Genomic DNA, 14,484 nt, shown 5'->3' on the forward strand with positions numbered 1-14,484 from the left:
TTTTGTCTGTGTTATCGAGCATTGAGAATACAGCCCATACTAGTAACAGCTTAAGAAGTTGTTGAGGTTCAGGGGGAAATCACTTGTTGATTTTTAAGGATTTTTGCACATGGAGAGCTGTAGTTCCATTCATGCAAATTTTTTGCCAAATCGTTTCCTTTTTGCTTTCAGGATTTTTGCGAAAAAATGAAACAAATTGCTGGTATATGTGACAATGCTTTCTGTGCAAAATGGAATTTTTTTCTGACTTCAGATGTTCATGGCTGAAACAGATAGATGGCATGATGGTTTTCCACTTCAGCCTTATCCTTTGGGAAACTAGTGTATGTTGGCAAGGGAGATGCCTAATAAGGTCATCTTCCAGTACTGTGGAGTACTTGACCAATTATGTAGGAAGAGCATGGATCATCAAATACAGAATTAATGTGATTGGGCTGATAGATATGTGTGTGGGGGGGTGTTTTCCAGGATCATAGAATTGTCTAGGTTGGAAGGGACCTTTCAGCTTGTCATCTCAAAGCATGTGGAGGGAAGGAAAGCTATCGGAAGTAGTCAACACGGATTCACCAAGGGGAAATGATGTCTGACTAATCTGATAGCCTTCTATGATGGCATGGCTGGATGGATAGATGAGGGAAGGGCAGTGGATGTTGTCCACCTTAACTTCAGCAAAGCTTTCAACACCGTCTCCCACAGCATCCTTATAGGGAAGCCGAGGAAGTGTGGGTTTGATGAACGGACAGTGGGGTGGATTGAAAACTGGTTGAAAGACAGAGCTCAGAGGGTCGTGATTAGGGGCCCAGAGTCTAGCTGGGGGTCAGTGACAAGTGGTGTTCCCCAGGGGTCAGTACTGGGTCCAGTCCTGTTCAATACATTCATCAGTGACCTGGATGAAGGGACAGAGTGCACCCTCAGCAAGTTCGCTGATGATACAAACCAGAAGGCTGTGCCACCATCCAGTGAGACCTGGACAGGCTGGAGAGCTGGGCAGAGAGGAACCTCATGGAGTTCAACAAGGGCAAGTGTAGGGTGCTGCACCTGGGGAGGAATAACCCCCTGCCCCAGGACAGGTTGGGGCTGACCCACTGGAGAGCAGCTCTGTGGAAAGAGACCTGGGAGTCCTGGGGGACAACAGGATGCCCATGAGGCAGCAATGGGCCCTTGTGGCCAAGAAGGCCAATGGCATCCTGGGGGGCATCAAGAAGAGCGTGGGCAGCAGGTGGAGGGAGGTCATCCTCCCCCTCTGCTCTGCCCTGGGGAGGCCGCGTCTGGAGCGCTGTGTCCAGTTCTGGGCTCCCCGGTTCCAGAAGGACAGGGAACTGCTGGAGAGGGGACAGCAAAGGGCTGCCAAGATGCTGAGGGCACTGGAACACCTCTCTGATGAAGAAAGGCTGAGGGATTTGGGTCTCTTCAGTCTGGAAAAAAGATGGCTGAGGGGGGATCTTATCAATGCTTATAAATACTGAAAGGGGGGGTGTCAGGAGGATGGGGCCAGGCTCTTCTAAGTGGTGCCCGGGGACAGGACAAGGGGTAACGGGCACAAGCTTGACCATGGGAAGTTCCACCTAAACACGAGGAGGAACTTCTTTGCTGTGAGGGTGTCAGAGCCCTGGCACAGGCTGCCCAGAGAGGTGGGGGAGTCTCCATCTCTGGAGACATTCCAACCCCGCCTGGACGCGTTCCTGTGCCACCTGCTGTGGGTGACCCTGCTGTGGCCGGGGGTTGGAGGAGATGATCTCCAGAGGTCCCTTCCAACCCCGATGTTCTGTGATTCAGATCATCAAGTCCAACCAGTAACCTCACACTGGTGAAAACCACCACTAACCCATGTCCCTCAGCACCACTTCTGCTCGGCTTTTAAATCCCTCCCGGGATGGTGATTCCACCACTTCCCTGGGCAGCCTGTTCCGATGCTTGATAATCCTTTCAGTGTAAAAATTTTTCCTAATATCTGATCTAAACCTCCCTTGGTGCAAGTTGAAGCCATTTCCTCTTGTCCTGTGAACCGTCCTATGCTAAAGGTCTCAAAAGTACTTGCTTCGGATGCTAGTGAAGAAGCTGTACTTTTCTATTAATGTTAAACACAGCAGAAAACCCCTTAAGTGTAATTGCATAGGCAAAATGCAGTGTAAATGGGTTTTTATTGGCATTGAGCAAAGAACTGATAGTACAGTAGTATCTACATTCTAAATATATGCACTTCTTCTAAATACACAGCTCCTTCTAAAGGAGTTTCTGGTGTTCTTCTGTCCTTTGCAGCCTTAGCCAGTCCTGTTGTGTGTTGCCCAGTCCTTGTGTGCTGCCCGTGCCACACGCCAAAGTCCGACCAGTTGCGGTGGGGCAGGAGGAGCTCTGGGGCTGCAGGGGGCTGTGTCGGGGGCTGCTCTTCCCCCCGAGTCAGTCGGGCTCTGGAGGTCTCTGTGTCCTGGGGCGGGATGGAAGGGTAGCGTTGGACTAGGGAGAAAGGTCCAGTTTGTCAAGAGGTTCTGTAGTGAGATGGAGGTGCTAATGCTGTCCCGGGCACCTTGCGTAGTGAAAGGAATCCATCGTGTTTTGCAGGAAGAAGGGAAGTTATAGCAGCTGAGGAACTGGCAGAGCAAGTAGGACGAGAGAGACCTAGAAATCCTCAGAAAAGATGTGGAAAACTTTTCGTTCAAAAAATTTTTTTGAATATTTTGATAGTTGGTGGCCTGTGATGCTTCCCAGTTTGTTCCTGGTACTGTGGAAGATGCTAGGAGGCTATCCATTGCTAATTCCTATCAAAATATCAAAGTACTGGTTTATAGAGTGTGGTTTGAAAGACATTCCTCCAATGATGTCCTTTTGTTGAAGGAACTGATGTCAGCTACACTGACTAGGAAAAGGGCTTTGCAGTGTACTCCCAAAAAAAATGTGTACGTTCATGAGTTTGGAACTTCTATGATATTTTTCAAATCAAACCAAATTTGAAAATGGTCATTTTCAAATTTTCAATACATAGAACATCGTAACTGTAATAATTGTCGCGTAGTCCCTAAGGATGTTAGTGCTTGGATATGAATTTTCAGGTATCTTATTTGTAAATTAAATATTTTGATTTAATCTTATTTAATAGCATCTGGATGAAACTCAGTATGCCTACATCTAAGTCATAAAAATAATGCTTTGCCTTGAGCGTATGTTGTTGATGGTAAAGAAAAACATTCTCCAAACTGATGATTTAAACCATTTGGAAGTATCCAAAGAGGTTGAAACGTTCAATATGTGATTTTTGTTTTATCGCTGTCATCTGATTTCAGAGATCAGCAGATGGATCAAGTCCAGAAGACGGAGATGGTAAGAGATCTGATTGTAAGACTAGAAAGCGTGAGTGGATGTGTCGCCAGGATTTGGTGCATTTTCTCTAATTGCATTTTCCTACAGAATCTGATCGAGAGGATGGGAGCTACTGTCCACCTGTAAAGCGTGAGAGAACTTCGTCCTTAACTCAGTTCCCTCCTTCTCAGTCAGGTAAATGTTACAGTATTATATATGACAGGTGGGTTTCCTTCTTATAGTCTTTTTTTTTTTTTTTCCCAGCCATGTCAGCAGTCTTACTGCTGTCGCTGTGCTTCGGTTTAAGGGCACAGCAGCCATGTGCACTGACTTTTCTTACGGTCTCTGTTAGCAAATCCAGTGAAGCCCAAAGAAGTTGATAGATACGTTTTTATCTGTAAGTTTATATATGTAGTTTCAGCTTTTAATCTTACGCTGTTAAATTGAAAAATTTACCAGAAGTCTTTTTGATGTGTTGTGATCAGGTTGCTTGACAGGTTTATATAAATGCTACCCTTTTCTTAGTTACTCCGCTGCCGGGCAGATCTTCCACGTCTCAGATCATCCTTAAGTCGTTCTTGTCCTTTCGTTTTCTCCCATCCCTTTCCACTTTAAGTGGAGAGGCTTCAGCACGTTTCAGCAACATTCTCACCTGGCAAACGGAAGAGAGAACGACTGCTGCCCGTTCACGTGTACAGTCAAGGCAGCAAAATCGCTGGGAAGGCCGGGGTAAATTCTTGCAATTCACATAGGCCAGAATGGTCATGTTTGATATTTGCGTTCACCCACAGGATCGGTCTCTAAAACTTACGCCTTCTGTTTTCACAGACAATAAGAAGTTTAAATTTAGCTTTGGTTGAGAATTATTTTAGTTATGTCAGTGCTTGGGGCAGATTTGGAGACTGCGGTACTTCGTTCCATCATCTGAGTTGAAATAACGGAGATGAGAAAAACAGTGAAGGAGAGAACGTTAAAAAAATATTCTTCTAACATACAGCGCATTCGGGAAGTGTGACGAAAAGATGAAAACCTAGTTATTTGCTTTTAATTTTAAAGAAATAAGAGACTGCGGAATTTAAAATGCAGCTGCTGATATTTTTCTGGCCGCGGTATTCTCATTTCATACTGCCAGTGCTCCTCGGGGGAGGAATCCCTGCTCCGTCAGACCCGGCGTGCAGCTCAGCGGGTTTCATGGTGCAGTCCTGTTAATTGAGTCCGGGCCGGGGGAAGTGTCGCTGCTGCCTGCTTGCCGGTCACTCTTAGTAAAGAACACTGTTTGTCCGTAGCTTTGCTGTTAGGATAACGGAATGTGTGTAGTCTGCTAAGCGCTGCCTTATTTATCAGACCTTCTGTTCTTAGGCTCCCTATAATCACTGACTACTTGTCTGTAATGCTTTTATTTTTTGAGATTAGAATCCCTAAAGTCTCAAATTTTGGGTAACGCTAGTGTTTAAGAAGTGGAGGAAAACAACTTACTGTCTCTTTATGGCGAAACGATGGATGTTTCAGGGGTATGCTTTCTCAGCAGCTACGTGGTGATGCGTTTTGGCTGGATGTGGTCATTTATTCCCTGTTTGACTCCCTCGTTCTCTTCTGATGCGTGGTGGTGTCAAGCAGTGACAATTTTGATTGGAATTGCAACTTCCATAAAGGCTTCTTTAAATGTTGCTGACGGTATTCGATGGCCTGAGTGTTCAGAAAATCTTTCACTTTCCAAACCTCTTACATTTTTTGTGAGGTTATGTTTCTCTCAAGGTTCGGGAAATGTTGCTTATATGAAATGGGCATCGTGTTGAAGCTTATGGCAGGCCATAATAAAAAGAAAGTAGGTGGAATTAAAGGGAAGAAGCAAACATGAAAAAAAAAAATATCTAAAATTAAATACAAAAGGCAAGTGCTGCATCTTTTATTATGACAGTGTTGGAGACGAGTTTCCTTTCTCTTTTCAACATACTTAATCTTCTTTCCCAGGCTCATAAAATCTAAAAGAACAGATAAATATTGTCATACTTTACCTCATGCAAGATGATCTGTTGGAGACAAAAATCCCCAACGTGCTATTGTTGCCTTGTGACTCTTGATGCATCTACCTCCTGCTCTGATCGTCATATTTAATAAACCGCGTTGTCTGCGGTTCTTCGTACAACACCATCAGTATTTACTGCTGAAGAGGGCCTCGACCAAGCTCCGTATTACGCTTCTCTAGGTCCCAGCAGAGGGTGGAAAAGAAACACTGTCCTCCACCTGTTCCTTTCGAACATTTTTTGCTCTTGTTATGTTTCTGAAGTGTGACATCTGCAAATGCTCTGATGTACTCTCCTCTGTTTCTGTAAAATCTTTGTCCTTGCAGGATAGTTCAATCACCACAAGCTGCCCAGCTCTTAGTGCAAGCCGTGCTCTCACGCTGAGGCCTTTGGAGGAGCCCAGGCGTCAGCTTCCGCTGCTTAGCAGCCATTAGGCTCCTTTCTGCCCCCTCTGCACAGGTCTTTGAAATGTTATATGTATTATAATGATATTATACAGTCTAACATCGCTTTTAATTCCTAGCTCAGATACAGTTCAGACCGTGAATCCTGTGTTTGCCTTCCCTCCAGAATTAATGAAACTTGTTTTCTCTCTTTCAGAAGAAACTAAGGGGCTTTTATGGACAATGACCTGTTTGCTTCTATGGCTGTAATACTGTTTTAGTTTAGAAGAAAGAAAAACCTAAAATAAATGAAGCAAATTGTTAGATGATCTTTAAGGTCCCTTCTAACCCAAACCATTCTATGAAATTCCTAGAAAAATAATTCTCAATTTGCAGCCTTGATATGTCTGAAAACGGAGTTTATAATTAAAAACAACATATGCAATTTCTCACTGTTTTTCTTTTTCCTTGACTGCAGTAACAAAGAACAACGTCTTTATGCCATCAAGCTTCTGTGAACCCTCTACAGGCAATTCTGACTCGGAACCAGGTGAGCTTCCTTACTTCTCAGCAGACCCCTGTCAGGCTGTCACCGTCCAAAGTACTCTGATACTTCTGAAGTCAGACTCTGTCTGGGAGAACGGAGGCGGTGACGGTTCTGATCTTACAGCTGTTCTCTTGCTCACTTCATTGCTTGATTTCCTGCTCGCTGGAGGTAATTAAAATAACATATGAAAATTCTTAAATGCTTTGAAAGTGGTGGTGGAAGACTGCAGTGTGACTCTGTGCCCACTTCTTAACCTCAAGATAAGACTTAAGGGAAAATTTCATTTATCTACTTCGGATACTGTTTTTCTGATACGAAAAATCTCATCAACCAGAAAATATGGTCGTGATGACGATCGAGCATGACCTGTGAACCCTGTGTTGCCAGCATCGCCTATTTTGTTAATCACCGTTACTGCGGTTGTGTTGGTATCGCTGTACGGCACATTGTTATCTTATGCTTAAATGGCATGAGAATTACAGTAAGATGGTGAGGTGCTGAGTTGTCTTATTCTGAGCAAGTCATTATGCCCCTAAAAGGAAGCATTTTATAATTGTAAGTTCTTAGGAACTCACTTTGTAATAGCTGTGGATTTATGAATATAGCTTTTTGAGATTTTGGTATTTTATCTAAAAGCCTTAACTGTAGTGAGTACGAGCAAAGGAATTTCTCTTACCTTCGTACTACATAAGCATAAGGTAAAAGCTAATGGAATTACAAGAAACTAATATTAAGCAATGAAGTTTAAGTTAATTTATGATAATTGGCTGTTGGGTGCTTGTTAGCAGCTGTCATGTCGAGTCGTACTTGTCAGATTGTCCTGTCCTTAGTTTGATTCTCACTTAAAACCTCTAAGTCCCTCTATTAAAGCTCTGTTACGTCCTTTGCTCAGTTTCTCATGTGAAAATGGTCTTTTTCATGTTTCTCATTAAAAAAAAAAAAAGATTTTTTTTTTTTTTTTTCTGCAACGACTTGTGCTTCTGTGTTTGGGAGGTATATTTAGTGTGATAACCATTGGAAATTCAGTCTTCTTTTGGAAGAAGGGAAGTTGTTCTTTGGAAATCTCCTGATGACTTTGGATATTTATGAAACGCGTGGGTTGTTACAATGGGGAAAGTATGAGGAATGTTATGACTGAATGTATGCACGTAGTGTGTTACAGCTATGTCCTAGTAATCGTGTTGTGCTTCTAGAGGAAAAGAGCAGTGGATTCCGGCTGAAGCCACCAATACTTATCCATGGTCAGGCACCTAGTGCAGGTGAGTTCAATGTTTTCTGCAGCAGTACCAAGAAACCGGTTCAAGCATTTTATTTATTTCGGAATCTCCTCAAACTGCTACCTTCCAGTTACAACAGCAATACCTGCATTTATACCAAAAAAAAAAATAAAATCTGATGTTCTCCAGAGCGGTTATGCCCATATCTGCTGGGTCATGTGTACAGACGCATCCAAATTTTGGCTTGGATCAGTCATGCTTTTCTGAAATGTGTCTCCCAGTTGTCTCTGGTTAGTATGCTGTGATTGAATTCTTCTAGTCCTGTGCGACACGGACTCGATTCCTTTGGTAGCAAACCGGAATAAAAAGGATGCTCCAGGAGTGCACTGACCAAGCTCCAGGCATTTGTGGGCACTGGGTCTGGGGCCAGGCTGGAGCCACATCCGAAATGGTGTTCGCTCCCCACTTCTCCTCTCCCTGGATTTGCCAATAGCGGGGATGTTGGGTCCTTGATCCCACCTGGCTGTACGGTTTGGCTCTTCCCGAGTTTCCTGTGTGCAGTTGTAGCCCCAGCCAGTATGGGAAGGACATTTGTATTACAGCTCCTTAGGAGTTGGAGGAAAAAACAAAACTATTTTCGTAATGGAAGTTGCCATTTGTTATGTGTGTATATATATGTATATGGAAATTTTTTATTTTGTTTGCAGGAAGAGAAGTAAATTTAAAAAAAGGAACAAGTTTTTTTGAGCTGACGTAGGAAAGTTTGAACTGAGGGTAGTCGTTATATTTCGGGTGTTGTCATGTCCTTTGAATGTGGGTGGCCTGAAATGGAACTACTTGCAGAATATTCAGCTGAGTTGCTATGAGTAACTTCTGTTGCAGCATTTTATTGGATCAAGAGCTCATCTTTGTTTTGTTCAGTGAAGAAAACTGAACCTTCTGCGATTGATGTAACCTTCTAGAGTTAAGATGCTTTTTTTGTTGTGTTTTTTTTTTTTTATTAGGTTGTTTAAGGTCAGTTGCCTTTTTGAATCAGAGCAGAGCTAAAGAGCTGTCGCGTTGTGTACCTTAACGTAGCAAACCAGAGGCCAGGTTAATTCAAAAAGACCAAAGGTTGTTAAATGAAACAACATATAAGATTATTACATTACCAATACGTTTGACTGTATGAAGAACGGGGGAAAAAAAATTGGTTACCAGTATCTGGAAATTACTTCCTTGGAAGGAGAAAAGCAGACTTGCAATGTGTAGTTGAATAATATGTTAGTGAATAAATAAAATTCCTTGTGTACTGTTAATTTCTCTTACACTTTGACTTTTATTTCTGAGTCGTTGTCATAAACTCTCCCTTCTATGCTTTATGGATAAGGTAGAGAATATATTTTAAAGTGTCTTTTAAGGCTAGGAAGTTCTCTTCTCTATTTGGGACTAATCCTGTTTTGAGGCTGAGTGGGAAAGAAGGGGGTGGAAGCTTTTTAAATGTCTGGTTTTCCATTGTATGTTCTGCTGGAAGCAGTTACAGAGACGATTAGATGAAGTTGAATTTTTCAACTTTAAAGCTTTATAGCTCTCGAAAAAACTCTTTACTTGCAGGTCTCCCTAGCCAGAAACCGAAGGAACAGCAGCGAAGTGTGCTACGTCCTGCAGTATTACAGGCACCGCAGCCAAAAGCGTTTTCGCAGATGGGTAAATAATGCTTTTGCTTTCTAGAACACCGCAGAGGGAGGACAAAAATACAAAATCGGTTCAGTTTAGGGGTGTGTTTTTACTCAGCATCCACCTCTGTTTTGCTAGGTTTCTCCTTTCAGAAAAGAAACATCTTAAGTGTTAAGTATAGTTGTGTTACATATGGGATAACACAGTCACACCTTCAGTTTTTGTATGGGGTGCCTGACTGACATTGCCAGGTCTCTGACTGGTGTAGTCCAGGCGTGGGTTTTGGAATAAAAAGGCTCTTGAGGGTGACAGCATTGACCATGGTGTAATAAGGTATTGCTGGAGAGCTGCTCTGCAGAGAGGGAACTGGGAGTCCTGGGGGACAACAGGATGACCATGAGGCAGCAATGGGCCCGTGTGGCCAAGAAGGCCAGTGGCTCCTGGGGGGCATCAAGAAGAGCGCAGCCAGCAGGTGGAGGGAGGTCATCCTCCCCCACTGCTCTGCCCTGGGGACGCCACATCTGGAGTGCTGTGTCCAGTTCTGGGCTCCCCGGTTCCAGAAGGACAGGGAACTGCTGGAGAGGGGACAGCAAAGGGCTGCCAAGATGCTGAGGGGACTGGAACATCTCTGTGCTGAGGAAAGGCTGAGGGATTTGGGTCTGTTTAGCCTGGAGAAGAGAGGACTGAGAGGGGATCTCATCAATGCTCAGCAATATCTAAAGGGTGGGTGTCAGGAGGATGGGGCCAGGCTCTTCTCAGTGGTGCCCAGCGACAGGACAAGGGGTAACGGGCACAAACTTGACCATGGGAAGTTCCATCTCAAGATGAGGAGGAACTTCTTTGCTGTGAGGGTGGCAGAGCCCTGGCACAGGCTGCCCAGAGAGGTGGGGGAGTCTCCATCTCTGGAGACATTCCAAGCCCACCTGGACGCATTCCTGTGCCACCTGCTGTGGGTGACCCTGCTGTGGCAGGGGCTTGGACACGATCTCCAGAGGTCCCTTCCAACCCCTGCCATTCTGTGAAAGCAAAAAAAAACCCAAATTGTTGAAGGTGTCCATGTTTCTCCTAGTCTTTGATGTTTCCCCAGCCTTTTGTTGTTTGGAATTTCAGTTGAACTGAAACAGAAGTATATTCAGTTAATGCTGAATCTGGCATAGAACCAAACGTTTCTAGCTTCATTTCTTGGCATGCCTGTTGGCGTAGATTGGACTTTACAGTGGACTTAATATTGGGGTACACATTTTGAGTGGGAGTTCAGTGTGTAAGTAGATAGATGAGTCCAAAGAGGAGCCTTGCTGGCTGTAAGAACAGTATTAGGTTGGAGCAAGGTGGATGCTTGAAATTGTATGCGTTGAAGTCCCTGCCGCGTTTGTGTAGATAAGTGGGCTTTTTGCTGGCTTGGTTTTCTGTGTTTGGAATTTTGATTCTGCTAAGAATTGCTGAATCGTGGTCCTCACGTTTCTTGCAAAACACTATGGGAACTCCGTAGTTTACATCACAATGTTTCATGGACTTAAACAAGAAAACAGCCTGCAATTTGCTATAGAAAACTTGCTGCTTTTAGGACAATCTAAATATGTCATTTTTCTCATTCCTTACTGCAGTCCTCAGCAGTGGCACCAATGGTGTAAATATCCCGCCAGATTCTGCAGCCACATCAGAATCACTAAGTAACACAACACTGAAAAGTTCTGACTCTGAAGACAAGGTGAGTTGGAGAAGGATTGGAAGGACGCTCAAAGTGCCAGACTTTACAATAGTATTCTCTGAACAGTCTACTTGTTTAGCGATGTGGGTGCGGTTTCATCAGTGACAGCCCCCGTTTCTGTCCGTGCTATGGCATAGTAGTAGATTTTATACGATCCTAATAGTATGTTACATTTATCTTTACTAACTTGAAAACTAGTAAAGATTTTACTGAATCTGCAGTTCAGGATGGCTTTCCATACCTATTTTCCCTCACAAAATACAAAAAAATTGCTCAGTTCTCCTTCCACTCTTATTGATTCCTTTTAGCCCCTCTAGCTTTATTTCTAGTTTTGCTGTAAAATCTTACTGCTGTTTGAATGATGCCGCTCTGACCATGGCCGTTGGATTCCTGTAATTTGGGTGTCTTGGTTAGTGGGCTGATACTCAGAACACTGCTTTTTCGTCTGATCAGATTGCACGAAGAAATAAATCATCCTTCCTGCAGGTTCATCTTACTCTGTGTGCAGGGGGTGGGTCAGGAGAGTAGGGAATTGTCTTCTGTGGGGGAGGAAAAAAGCTGTCGTCTCCTCCAGGGACTGTGGCCACATCAGTCTGACGTCGGGCCAGAGACTGAGAAGCATTTACTGAATTCCTGTTCCCATCTGAAAAGGCTTTAGTTTTGAGCTGGGCGAACCGAGCAGTTTACATTGCACGTGTTCAGTCTTCCTTCTCAGACTGCCTAGCAAAAAGTCATCCCCCGACCATGGCTGATGGCTTTACTGGTGTTGTCTTGATTTCTAACAATGGGATGTGGAATGGTGTTGGGAAATGTGGGGATGGAAAGTGTACAGGTGACTGAAGCAAACGCGTAACATGATGAAGCTTAGGGACGGGAACTGACAGTGAGTAAAAACCCAGAGGCAGCAAATAAATTCCCTACAGGAAATGTTGGCGAGAGAGTGCAGGTAATGAGAGGCTGGAAAGCGTCGCTAGAGGAAAAGGCATCCATGTGCACTGAAAGCTGCTTATTTCGTACCTTGAAAGGAAAGTAATGAAATGGTTCCTTCCCTGTTGTGTGCAAAGCGTGTCCAGTCCTTTCCTTCCTGCAGGTATTGTGTTAACCGTTGGCATCTCAAGATGTGTTGACTGAGAGCACGTGGAGGATGTTTGGGGATTTGGAGGGTGCGTGGGTTTTGGGTGGTGTTTGACGTTTGGAGGTTTTCTTGGTAGCTTCATTAGATGGTGGGTTGCCTTCTGGTGCCATGGTGAGCATAGAAGTGGTGGTATTAGCAATGTAAAAAGTATTGCAATGGTTTACTTGAAAGTCAAGTCTCAATTTTGAAATCTGAATATCTAAGTAGAAAGGCTTAAAATGTAAACGGCTTTTTAAGGTTTAGTGAAAGGCCACTGACATAATTAAGTAGCAATAAGTAAATTCATTGTATGGATGAGTATGAAGTTTTCGTGGGATATGCTTGTTGCCTTTGTCTATGTCATTAGGGAGACCCTCTATACATTTTTAACATCCAGAAGTCCGCTTGTGGACTCTTTAATTGAAGTCCAGAAACACTGACCTGGGAGGAAGTTCTCTGATGGAAGGAAACTCTTAAATCTAGATGTTAAGGATCGCCGGAAACTAATTATTAAGTGGTATAAAGCTTCATAACTGAATGTTTGCAGTTTTACCAAGGAGTGTCTTGGCATTTGTAGTAAGGATGGACCATCTGCCTGAAGCTTTCTAGAACGCTATAAGTAATTGGAGTTCATACGGTAGTTGTGTTAAATGCTGGAGTGTCTCTGCACAATATTAGATTGCTTGTTAAGAGTGAATGGTTACTTCTGGAGTTAAGTTTCATATTAGTAATTGTACGTGCGGATCCGTGGCATAGATTTGGTGTACCACAGAGAGTACGCTTGTGAGGACGAGTGTGTGGCATTTTGCAGTTATACATGAGCCTGGTCTGCCCTTGTTCGAGCAGATGTAAGTCACGGTCTTATTTTACTGGCACAAAAGATTCTTCTTTGAGGCCTGTCTTGTGCTTACACAAGGCAGCACAGCGGGAATGTTCTCCGTCTGGTTGTTGTCCTACTCAGTGCATCTCTGTGGCAACCTGTATCTGTTTGGGCTAGGCCTTGTCTCTCTGTCTTGAAAAATCCTGGGAAACTGCAGGAGTCCTAAGCAACATGGTCCTTAGTTGGGTATAAGCTACAGCCTTCCATTCAACCTCTCTTGACTGCTGGGAGGGTCTGGTGGTGGAATATCATGGGATGTGCAGGGAAGCTTGATAGACAGCAGGTGGATAGTGATCCTTGTCCACAAGGAGGAGGACCTGTTAAGGAGGTGCTAGGCTAATGATTTTTCCTTTTGTTCAACAGAATGCTCCTTTACCCTGTCTGCACCGTTCAGTGGTGGACTCCCAGCAGGCACCACTGGCCTATTTGTGACTACCAGCAGAAAAAAGGATGTCTTTGAAATGCCAGAATTAGAATCTGAAGGCAAATAATACAGCTAGGTTATGTAAAGGTTATGTCCCTCAAACATAAAATGCGATTTGCAAAACTCCTTTGGACGCAATCCAGTGTTGTTTTCCCACTGCTGCCCTTTCCCCCGTGCAATGTGTGTGGGAAGTGCCATGGCTGGCAGTCCCTCGCAAGTGCCTGTAGGCAACAACACCCTGCATGAGAAAGTAACAGGAGGAACTGGAGATCTCTGTGCAGTGGCAGTTCTGGAACCTCGTTGGGGTCACTGGTACAGGAGGTTCACTTGGACAATTGGAGTACTGTATTGGATACATACGGGCTTTTTGGAAATCAATCAGGAAGGGCAAGAAGAGCATGTGTTGTGCTATGCTCAAAGAAGCTGCTTGAATGCAGAGGCTTTGGTTTGGGAAAGGTGCTGAGTTGGCAAAGGCTTTACAAGCCGAGATCGGATGACAAGCCAACACAGGGGAGATTAAGATGGACCAATCAAGAGGAGAAAGTAGCTAAAGCCCTTGGAGAACTACAAGCTTCACAATTGCAGACCTTGGTTCTAAAGGGGAACTTTAAGGACTTTTGACACCTTATAAAATGGCAGCATGTCCTGGTAGAAATACTCCTGGAGATTTTAGGAATAAGTTGAGGACAGTATGTCTTGATGCAGGTGCTGGATAAGCTGACCAGGGAGGTACTCAGCTTCACCTGGTATTCACAGCAAAGAACTGGTTACGAACACAGAGGCTGAGAGTAGCTGTGGTTGCAGCAGCTATGAGATAGGGTTCGAGATCCTGAGGGGAGTGGGGAAGATAAGTAGCAGAGTAGAGACTTAAACTTCAGGAGAGAAGCCTTCAGCTTGTTCATTGAGCTTGTTGGTAGGATCCTGAAGAACAGAAGGGCTCAGGAGAGCTCATTATCTTTATGGACAACCACCTCAGAGAATGAGTAATTTGTCCCAATGTGCCGGAAGTTGTGCAAGTGTGTCAGGATGAACTAGGAGCTCCCTAAATCCAGAAAGAGAGTGTACATAAGTTGGGAAGGAAGTCAGGGTACCTGAGAGGTATGCAAAAGGATTGCCAGGGTGTGTGGGGAGAGAACTGGGAAAACCAAAACTTAGTGGGAGTTGGAAATGACTGGGGATGAAAGGGCTGCGAGAAGGGCTTCTACTGGTGCGTTAGCAGCAAAGGCAAGATGAAGGA

The 14,484-nt window shown here is 44.2% G+C and overlaps 1 protein-coding gene across 2 annotated transcripts in view; it reads left to right on the plus strand.

Annotated features, from left to right (window-relative positions):
• The window catches only part of RANBP3 (RAN binding protein 3), a 52,066-nt gene that overhangs the window by 24,149 nt on the left and 13,433 nt on the right, over positions 1–14,484 (plus strand). For both annotated transcript variants that reach the window (XM_054182004.1, XM_054182006.1), the window contains 6 exons: positions 3,279–3,315; positions 3,403–3,489; positions 6,180–6,251; positions 7,442–7,507; positions 9,059–9,151; positions 10,726–10,829. In XM_054182004.1, the coding sequence (XP_054037979.1) occupies positions 3,279–3,315; positions 3,403–3,489; positions 6,180–6,251; positions 7,442–7,507; positions 9,059–9,151; positions 10,726–10,829 (459 nt within the window). The remainder of the gene's footprint in view (positions 1–3,278; positions 3,316–3,402; positions 3,490–6,179; positions 6,252–7,441; positions 7,508–9,058; positions 9,152–10,725; positions 10,830–14,484) is intronic.

This window comes from Rissa tridactyla, chromosome 22 (genome assembly GCF_028500815.1).
Source record: "Rissa tridactyla isolate bRisTri1 chromosome 22, bRisTri1.patW.cur.20221130, whole genome shotgun sequence".
NCBI lineage: Eukaryota > Metazoa > Chordata > Aves > Charadriiformes > Laridae > Rissa > Rissa tridactyla.